The sequence below is a fragment of a genome, unplaced genomic scaffold (genome assembly GCF_019419815.1).
Source record: "Pyrus x bretschneideri cultivar Hongxiangsu unplaced genomic scaffold, Pyrus_bretschneideri_v1 Contig5, whole genome shotgun sequence".
Taxonomy (NCBI): domain Eukaryota; kingdom Viridiplantae; phylum Streptophyta; class Magnoliopsida; order Rosales; family Rosaceae; genus Pyrus; species Pyrus x bretschneideri.
The window spans coordinates 5,157,689-5,169,022 of record NW_025999787.1 but is presented as its reverse complement, the minus strand read 5'-3'; the positions used below and the strand labels follow the sequence as shown (position 1 = coordinate 5,169,022).

Below are 11,334 nucleotides of genomic sequence, written 5' to 3'. Positions count from 1 at the left end.
TCTTGTTTGGTGGTACAAAAATTGAATCAGATTTCATCATGTATCGCGATTTAAACAATCACGATATAGAGTAAACACATGCTCAATTTTAGTTTTCTAAAATAATAATACCCCTGCAGTATCATGACTTCGCGCTTTATGTTCATGATGCTTGATTCTTGACGATCAAACATCATGTGAGACTGAAGAATACCAAAGTACTCACCAAAGAAACATAATGTTTGCTATTTAATATATCCTGCATCCCCTGTATTCGTGATTTTGTTCTCTTCCCTTTCATTTACTCATTACATGTGTGAAAAGTTTCCTTACTTTATTTTTGCTATTTTACAGAAAACATGCTACAACATAGTACAGTAACAACAGTTGAAACAATGTACTATATGTGTATCTCTATCCCTGCCAAATATGAAGCAAATCAAAGAAGATAGACGAAGTAGTAATATATATATATATATATATATATATGTAACATTATTATAAAAAGTAGGATGCAAAATCTATGGCTTCAAGTATCTCCATTCTCTCCAATCAGTGCGCCATCGTCCTTGCTGTCATCATATATTGTCACCAATCAATGTCGATCTCTAATGACAATACACAATGCATTAAAATTTGCGACCTATTATATACTTTCCCTTTTGTCAAATGAGAAGTCTTTCGACCGTCCCATGTTAATTACATGTGTTTGAGCAGGTTCCATGGTAGTAGTAGCTTCCCCATGAACCGAGATTTTTTCATTGACATCAACGCTCTCATGGTGGTGGTAAGAGGATGAAGCGTCATCTACATGGAGGTGGTGTGAGGGGGAGGGCAATCGTTGGCCCAACGTTCACCGTCCAAATTTGATTTTCTTGGTGATGTATGGAAACTATCCACTTCGCTCCGATAGTTCCGGAGGAGGTGGACGGGGGACATGTGGTGGGATGGAGTGGCTGGTCTGCTAGACATTGGGGTTACGGAGCCTTTGTTCTGCTTTATGTGCTTCCTGGCCGTGTGATGCCAGTTCCGTAATGCTGCGGCTACTCTTTCATTGAATATGGTTGGTTTCATGGTTGAGCCCATCTGCACAAATCAACATATAGAGTCAATATTAATTTCAAGATTTATTTAATTCAGTCATTGATATAGGGAAAACAGGTTTATATGTGCGATTCAGATTCAATCGGGCAATAATACATAAGAACGAGTGTCATATATTGACAAATCATTCATGATCATACGACTAGAATTCAGGACTGCTCTAATGAAGTGAAGTTGACTGTCATTACGACTAAATAGTCATTTTATCATGCAAATTCACAGATTACATTAATTAGGTTCTCATTAAAACTACAGGGTTGCTCAATTAAATCTATGAATTGATGTTCATGTCATGTAATTAGATCATTACCTGTGTGACAAGGGCATAGAGGGGGAGAGTGACATAACTGCAGAGAATTTGTATGAGGACCCTGAAAATCACCACCATTGGTTGTGTGTTAGAACAATTTAAACGGTTAGGAAACTAAGAATTAATTAAGAGTTAAGGCCAAGGAAGAAGTGGACACTCACCCCATTGAAACTCTGATGATCACGTCCTCAGTGTGCTCGTGAAAACAAGATTTCAAGCTAAATTCATACTGAAATGACAAAAAGTACGAGATTCATCAAATAATTAGTATACTACTTCACTTCTTTTATTTACTTATCTAATAAATCTCAAATTAATTAAGAATTTGGAAGATGTAGCTTACCCAACTCCATGCAAAGAAAGCAAGCTGGAAGGCATTCTGAGATTGACAAAAAGATGATGCAAAAGGGTCAGTACATGTTAGCGAGATTCTCTCATCTCCACAAATCTCTAGATTGAGTTAAATTTAGTAAGTTGAAATCGGAAAATGGATCAATTGTAATTACTCTACAATTCTCTACAGTCGAGTTAAGTTTAGTAAGTAGTATAGGGAAATGAATCAATTACAAGTAATAACGTCATCAAATGTATTCAATATATCATGTAACCTTGGAAATGAATTAAGTTCATGTTAATATAAATTTGAGTACTTAAAACTCTGATAAAATTGCAGATGGAAACTCACTAACGCTATCATTAGTTCAAAAAAGAAAACACTCTGTTAAAATTGTTAAGGTACGTACCTGAAAGAGAACAAAGTTGATGAGATAGAGAATGAGACGGGGGCGGTTAAACCAAAAGAGATCGTCACCAGGTTGAACCACAAGAAGCCCCTTCACAACCTCTCCTCTTTCTTGAATTCGAAGACCCATTTTTGTGATGATCACCTGTAGCTTGGTCCCCACCAAAAGAATGATCTGAAAGTTCAAGTGCATTTTAAACCGTTAGATCTATCTATCCATCTTGTGGTCCCACTATTATATTACAATTACTTGGTAGATTAAGATGAGGGAAGAGATTTTACTTACAATCAACGGGACAAACGGTAGCCAAAGATAAGAATACCAGCCTGTCCAAAAGAAATTCAAGAAAGCTTAATCAAATAATGTAATTAATTAATTTTTTTTAACAAACTATATTATCGGTGGGAGAGTGGACTAGTAATTAAGTGGTTTAAATTCGTCTTGGCAAGAATCGAACTTAAAACTTCTTACTTACAAGTGAACAAGTAATGAGGAATACTACTAGACCGTTAAGTGACAAATAATGTAATTAATTTGAAACATTAATTTAGAATTTAAAGTGAACATATGCATTTTAGTAGGTGAAGACGTGATGAAATATATGAGAAAAATATTATATATGTTTCCTCACCGTGAGTATTAAAGAGTAGGAATATCACAGCAAAGAACCAAATTGGGGGACTGCAATTTGAAACAAATTAAGAAAATTAAAGTTTACTTCAACAAATCCCAATCTGAAACATGATCAAGTCTATCACAGTGAAATAAAAAGGATAAAAACTAGAAGAAAACACCAAATCACTAACCTGATTCCCACAACCACCTTGAAATCCTCTTCAAGTGATCTGTTTATGTACTTTTGGAAATTGAACTTCTTATGGCTCTGGGGTGCCAGATGTGCCTGAAATATTGTTTTACAATGTTATTGGTTGCGCCTTACAATTTATCCAAACTAATGTATGTCGTGTTTTATTATTATCTGTCACAACTTTATATTATCCCATGGCAAAACGTAGCACCATCATTTTTCTATGTACCATACAATATAGTTGCTTTTCAATTTGTGTAGAACTTTTGGAATTTCATCACTATTATTCTGTCTAATAACATTAATAAAGCACTTACCATGATAAACCCATGCCGCAAGGTTAAGTAATCCACTTTCGGAACCGACCTAACAAATTGTCTGAAAAAACAAACCTGCAATAGTATAAAATAAATGGAGGGTAAGGCAAAATAACGTGTGAAAAATATTTAAATACCCTAAGACCATCTCTAACCCTTGGGTTAAAACCTAAATTTTTTAACCTAATTACCCGGAAATATTTTTTCTCCTCCAACCCTTCTGAGTTAAACTTTTAACCCGAAATTATTAAAGAATGTATTTAGGATAGTTTTTTTTTCTTCTTAAAGTAACCTTTTAATATATATATATATATATATATATATATATATATATAGACTATCATAATTTAATTTTATGAACATTTTAACCTCAAAATATTTAGATTCCGATAAATATTGAAAAATCACTAAACCGACACCATAAAACTCCTGGAACAGTACTATGAAAAGATTATGAAACACATAAAAGAACTTTTTTTGTAATTAGTTTAGCTATTGGATTTAAATTTGGACTGTTAGATTTTTTTTTTTTTTTTTATCGTTGAATTTGATCATATTAGATTTTAACGCTTGGATTCAATAAATTTATAAATATAAAACTAAAAAAAAATACACATATATGGTAGGCCAACTCCACTAACCCATGAGAAATCCTGAGCTAAATTTGCCCTAGAAATAAGTTATGAGTTAAAACTCATATTTGCCCCAAGGGTTAGAGCAAGTTTGATAAGTTAAGAATCTACCATTTAAGTTTTACTCCCACGGTTAGAGTTAGTCTAAGGTCAATACTTAAATAAACCCATTTCAAAATAAAAATCCCTTTAATAAACTAAATATATATTTAACAAAAAAGAAGATGATCTTCTGTAGCTCACAATTTCGTGAAATATGAACAAAATCAAATTAGGTGTCCCTTGTAAAAGTCAAACTATTAGAAAAAAGAAGCCAATTTGTATAGCCAAAGGTTTCTTATAGAATCTCATTATTAAAAGAAAAATAATATTATTATGGATTTCGTAATAGGATGATCTATTATCAAATATTTGGCATCTAATTAAAATGCTAATCTATTCTAAACCCTAGTGGATTATCTTAGTGTAGCGATTTTGAAAGTGTTTGAGAGTTTTAACTTTAGAAGTAAACAATTTATTTATAAAATACTCGATTCATAATGTATTTGAAGTACGCTCGATTCCAAGTGCAAGAAAAAAATATTGAATCAGAGTACCAACATGACTATACCCATATATCTTATAAGAAAAAAAAACTGTACAATTTTATTCTTTTTATTTAAGTACGCCTTAAATTCTCAGGTTAGGAAAACCCTATGTCCTCATATTCATAGGGCATGCCCCGCCGCCAACACGCGGGTAGACAGGTAGCAAATCACATGCACCTTGTGAAATTTACAACCTTGAAGGGTCTGAAGTTTTTTTTTGCCTTTTGACTGATATATAATGCAGGATTTTACGGGGGAGGTTGTATCCAGAAACACTTATTAAGATCTTAGTTTCCGTTACTTTCGAATATCTAGAAGGGTCTGCATCCTTATATTGAATTCAAAAGCCAAAATGATATTGACATTTGAAATGATCTCTCACATTCGTGGCACCCCACAAAAGCATAAAAAGCGCCTTCACACCACTCATTTATATAAAACCACTTCAAGAGACGGCTAATCTTGGTGTTTGTCTTTTGTGAATGTCTCTTGCATGTTAAAATAATTTTAGAAGAGATCTTCTGCACGCTAGGACACTACTACACAGGTACTCCTACAATATTTTTATACTTTTGTATGTTTGATAACATACCAAATGTGAAAAGTATTGCCTATTAATAGCGTACATGAGAAAGAGAATTAGTGTATACACCCGTTGCACCTAAATTTATTTTACTAGTACTTAATTACAAAGATGTTATCTTACTTTTATAACTCAGTTAGTTAAAAATATTATCTATGTATAAGAGTTTCCTAATTTAACTTTCTCATTTTACTTGTTATCGCTTATATAATTATATATATAATGGCACGCCTTTACTCTCGTAAGTACAAGTGGCTTGAACAAAATTTCCATAAAAGATTATTGAAGGGGTAGGGTCACGACTCACCTAATTTCGTCAACAATCAAACTTCTATTAATTTCCAATGGCCATGCCACGGTCACTTTCATTGGCAGCTTTAATTTCCTTATTAAATGACATGTTATTTATAAGAGAAAACATTTGTATAGTGACGTTCCCATCTCCAAATCACTTGATCAAAATTAGGCAGGCAGCGTGAATTCTTTTCTTAAAATTTAAATTTAGAAAAGAGAAGTATTATAGTGAATTAGGGTTTGTATGGTTGAAGATGTACTGAAACAATCAGGCAAAATCAAAAGCAGGAAAGTAGAACAAATAATCGACATCCTATATACTCTTAACCACTCTTTAAAAATGTGTTAAAATTCTGACGTGCATTACATATTACTACGTTTATTTTATAGAAATGCACATTATCAAAGTTAAATTTGAAGAGGTGTACAGTACTATATTTTGTATATCTTGAGAGCGAGATCAGTTGACCTTTCGTTGTTGCAATTTTTTATTACTAAACTGAAAACCTCCGTGTCAATTTAGGACTTGTTTTGAAGTGTTTTTAAAATGACTAAAATTATTTTTGGTGAAAATAGTTTTGGAGTCCAAAATCAATTTCACTAAAAGCGTTTTTAGTCATTTTATAAGCACTTTCAAATGAGCCACTTGTACATTCACATGCCTTCGATGATAAATCTTTTCTTTTGTAATTTATTAAATAAGCCTATTTGTGATACTAGAGACTCAAATTATAGGCTAGTAATGTCTTAGGTTCGATTTTCGTCAAATATGAAGTTGAACCATGTTATTATGACAAGACCATATTAAGGCTTAGCCCACTCCCCCCACTCTCTTAATGTAGATATTATTTTTTGTTAAAAAAAAAAAAAAACTCGGATTATTATATTATTATCTTGTGCACATATGAAAATTGAAATAGGATTGTTTTTATTTTTATGTCGTGTGAAAAGGATTGTTCAATTGACTAACACTGATCAAATCATAAGATTAACATAAGTTTCCACGTATCTAACAATTATTAAGTATTTGGATTCTGTAGTGTTTGATGAGAAAATGAATAAAGATATGTCAATGTCGAAGTCAAGCTGGTGGCGAATGCTAACTTTTTCACCACAAAAAAAAAAAGAAAAAAAAAAGAAAAAAAGAAAAAAAGAGGAGGATTCTCTACCCTTCCATGCCCTCCTATTTGAACAGTCATGGTTAAGTCACGTCAAAATCTTATATTGATTTTTTGTATAGAGATAATAAGACAAAAAACAATATGTGAGAGGAGAGGATGATGATAGGATGGTAGAGAATCTTCCTCCATAAACAAAAAGGATAAGTACGTAAGCCACTAGGGTTAGTCTAGTTGTGAAGGTGGACAAAATAAAAGTTAGGACTAGATAGGTTCATGATTTGAAACACTTCAACGTAACATTTTTTTGTAAGTACATAAAAATATGTTCGTAATATCATTTCGCAGACAAATTTGATATGGAAAAAATAATGCATTTCATGCATGCAAAAAATGCAAAGTGTTAAGTGCTATACTTCATAAAGGAAAAAGGAATTAGAGAGCTCTTACCATCCACATAAGGAGAGGTGTTTTAGTCCAGTAACTCATATGCCTCCTCCCAAAAGATGTGTCCCTTGCAAACCTGAATCTCTCTGGGTCTGTCATACACGCAACAAACGAAACAAATATCAAATAATTAAATGACTCATTGACTCTAAATGATTATGTATTGTAGTTAAAAGTCCCCCTTAGAGAACTACAAGAATTAAATAATCAATTATTTTATTTAATTAATTTGCTGTTTAGAATTTGGCTCTCAAATATTATTATTTTGCAGGTACTAACCATGCGAAAATTGATATTCATCTGTCCTTGTTTCCTTTTCCCACCGCTTCCAACTTCTCATCTGAACTCACAAATAGTCATCATCAATTGATTAACCATTAAATAATTATTAAAAAGAGAAAGAGCAATAGTTAATTATTCGTGAATGAATTGATGAGAAATTACGTACCTTGGCTCTTCCTAAAGCCATGGTGAGGATGCAATAAAGGACATGGAAAACAGCCAACACAAAGATAAAAATGTGCAGTTGATGAATACCATCCGCAGATATAAAAGATACTTTACCCTGCAAAATTTGAGTTGACATTCTATGAGCCTTAATTCCTATATTATAAACCAATATCAATATTTAAACTATAAAAAACAATATTAATGTGTTTACTTCATTCCTAATTAGTTTCTAATCTGCATTAGAAACTGTTATTGACATTCCGAAAATCTTAGAGGGATGTATTCAATTAAGAATTTGAGAGACTTTAATGAATTTATAAATTCATTGATTTTTATGTAAGTTTAGGGGGGGGTTGTATTCAATTGAGATTTTGAGGGACTTTAATTCTTTTAATTAATCTAGGGGTATTCAATCAGGATTTTAAGTGATTCTCTAAAATTTAAGGTGTATCCAATTAGAATTTTAAGATAGTTTATTAAAATCCTTTGAAATCCGGGTGTATTTCAATTAGCGTTTTAAAGAAGTTTATAATATTCTAGGTGTATTCAATTAGAACTTGATTTTAAAGAATTTGAGAAAGTTGAGGAATTAGAGGGAATTGGAGAGATTTCGTAGTGTATTTTAAGCATCTACAAATTTTACCTCTTTCCATGAGATTTCGAGGAAATTGAATCAAAATTTTATATGGAATCTCTACAAATCAATTAAACTCCATAACAATTCATGGATTTATAAATCTATTAAAGTCTCTCAAATTCTCAATTGAATACACCTCCCTTAATTGATTTGTAGAGATTTCATATAAAATTTAGATTCAATTCCCTCGAAATCTTATGGAGAGAGGTGAGATTTGTGGATGCTTAAAATACACTATGAAAATTTTCCAATTCCCTCTAATTCTTCAACTTTCTCAAATTCTTTAAAATCAATTTCTAATTGAATACACCTAGAATGTTATAAACTTCTTTAAAATCTTAATTGAATACATCCGGATTTTTAAGAATTGTAATAAACTATTTTATATATTCTAATTGAATACACATTGAATTTCAGAGAATCACTTAAAATCCTGATTCAATACCCCTAGATTCATTAAAAAAATTAAAATTTCTCAAAATCTCAATTGAATACACCCCTCCTCTTGGTTTGCAATCCTCATAATTGTATTTTCTTTGTAAACATAGAAAATTTGTAGATTAAAATATGTAAGCGATGGACATTCGTATAGTTCCTACCTTTGCTGCACATTTATCGGTGCTAGCAGCCGCCAGAACACGGCGTGCGCCACCACCAGTCTCGTTAAACAGTGAGAGCAATCTCCTACCCGGGATTTCATCCTCATGCTCCACATTCTCTTCCTTATTCAATTTGTTTTCTTGCTTCTTGCCGCATGGATGCCAAGTGTTGCCAATTTTCTGTGATATGCATATGTTTGATATTGGTCCTTGTCCCACAGTTAAGAGCAAGGATATGAACCCCAATAGCATAAGCTCTATTTACACCACAAACACAACACAAACACAAACAAACATATGTATTAGCTCAATATTCTTAATATTAACTCTCACTAAATTAATGAGCGGGAAATGATTTCAACACCAATTTTCTCCTCTTGGATAACTCGGATTATTTATAGCCTTTTGATGGAAAAAAAAAAAAAAAAAAAAATCAAAGAATCAAGAAACGAAAAATGGACCGCATATGTGCAGAAAGAAAAAAGTGGTGTCCATAAATCATTTTCCGTAATCAGTTAGTCTATGATTCGACATGTGTTACCTGATTTGATCTTTTCCAGTGCTTCATAAAGAGCTCTTTTGTGCTTCTTCTTTAACCACTGCAAAAATGGTGAAAGAATATATGTAATATTGAAATTAAACCCAGGAGAGTTAACTAATTGAAGAACAGAAAGTCTGTCCGAAAACCCGAATTAATGAACTTTCATTTATAGTATGATTTTACCTTTGCTATAAGTTCGATTATATGTTCAATGATTATAGAAATTAAGACCAAAACAAAACAGACTACGGCAACAGCCCATGTTGGCGTTTGCTCTAATGACCTTCCTGACGTTGCCCCTGCCATGCTTCTGAATTAAGCTGCCCAATTGACAATGAACAATGGACTGGAAAAATCCAAGTGATCAAATATCATGAAAGATGAAGGTAATATAGAGGATGCGGGTGCAGTTGAAATGATCCTAAAGAAAGTAAAATAGAAGCGAGTGCAGCGGATAGTTTTGGACTTTTGGACGCGTTAGAGAGAGAGAGAGAGAGAGAGAGTGACTTGAATGAGTCCTTGACCTGATACAAAAATCAAATACAGATTCCTTTGACTGATTAATACTCGCTCCCTTCATTTTTTTTTTCTTCACATGTTTTGTTTTGAAATGTTTGTTTCTTAGCATATAGCTGTATTTGTACACGAAAGAGTATGAGTTTGGGTTCCGTAACGCAATGAGTCATTCCTGATAATTTAGTATCAAATTCATAATAAGAGACGAAACTTAAGATTTCTTACTTACAAATAATGGAAAACGCTACTAAATCATAATACTAAGTAGTATCATACTCTCATTAACTTTAACTTAAAATTTGGCTACAATATGCATGTGGTCCAATATCCTAGGGGATAGAGTGTTAGGTTCTACCTGCGCGTCGTCGGTTCAAAACTTCCCTCCCTTAAATTGTAATAGTTTCGAACTCTCCCTCTTCCTAATAATAGTAAATCTTTTATTTTTTATTTTTATAAAAAACGATTCACACCAAAGATAAATTTGAACCACATTATTGCTAATTCATTATGAGGTTTAACCCACTTTTCTACCCTTTTAATGTAGATAATATCGTTTGTTTAAAAATTTAAAAATAATTAAAAAAAAAAGTTAGTTCCAATATTGACAACCACCGTTAATCACTCCCCCAGTCAACCCCCAGCTTAAATTTCTTTAATATGAGGAATTTGGTAATTCACTTTGTTTCCAAACCTTTGGATCCCAATCCAAGGGTCCAAAACTGACGACATGTAGATGACATTTCTGGCCTCCTGACGAATTAAGATAATATACTATATTTACAGAACAAACGAAATAGAAATGGAAAAAGGATCCGTGATCCTTTTCCTGGAATCTTAGAATTTCGTGATCGTGATCGTTCATCATATATCGTGCGGTTAGTTTTCGTTAGATATTATTTATTCTTAATTTTAAATTTTAAATTTTAAAATAATTTCTGATCGTACGATATACGATGAACGATTACTATTACGGAATCTCTAAGATCTCATGAAATATGATATGGCGAGGATCCTGTAGAAAGGGATCCTCTTTACCGTATAAATGTATGGTTCCTATGTCGTATACGTTAGTTGACCGATTGATGATGCTGACCGGGTTTAACAAATCAAAGAACAAGTGCCAAGTCAATGAAGCATATATATATGTAAATAATTTCAAAGCCGGATCCTTTTCCATAGAAATGTATGGTTCCTATGTCGTATATGTTAATTGACTGATTGATGAGGCTGACGGGGGGGTTAACAAATCAAAGAACAAGTGCCAAGTCAATGAAGCATATATAAGTAAATAATTTCAAAATTATTGTCTACATTTATTGACTTGGTATGTCCTGAATATTTTCTGCATATACCTACAATATTATTTTTCTGTATCCACAGTTCATACACAGTGATTGATTCTACTTCTTGCAGTAAATCAACAATGAAAGTGGAAAATGTAGCTCACTGGTTTTCTCATTGCGCATGCTATGTGCTGTCGGAGATAACCTTAAATTCTTTTAATTTTTTAATCTAAATATGCATCGAGAAGCTCTCTTTCCATATAACGGAAGTCAACAGTTTCCAACGTATGCATGACGAAAACTTTGAGTAAATTTTTAATTTTTTAATCTGAGTAAAAGAAAAATTATTGGATGATACTGGAATACAACGGTGTGGTATAATTAGC

At 32.4% G+C, this 11,334-nt stretch overlaps 1 protein-coding gene across 1 annotated transcript; it reads right to left on the bottom strand.

Moving 5' to 3' along the window:
* Nucleotides 1-501: 501 nt before the first annotated feature.
* LOC103938728 (MLO-like protein 6) lies at nt 502-9,601 on the bottom strand. Its single transcript, XM_009348763.3, is given in 16 exon segments — nt 502-816; nt 819-1,065; nt 1,394-1,454; nt 1,555-1,622; nt 1,737-1,772; nt 2,137-2,310; nt 2,422-2,462; nt 2,768-2,817; nt 2,943-3,037; nt 3,262-3,336; nt 6,926-7,014; nt 7,202-7,262; nt 7,371-7,487; nt 8,609-8,865; nt 9,150-9,207; nt 9,333-9,601. Coding segments are annotated over 16 exon segments (1,743 nt in total). The 5' UTR covers nt 9,456-9,601; the 3' UTR covers nt 502-625.
* Nucleotides 9,602-11,334: the final 1,733 nt, after the last annotated feature.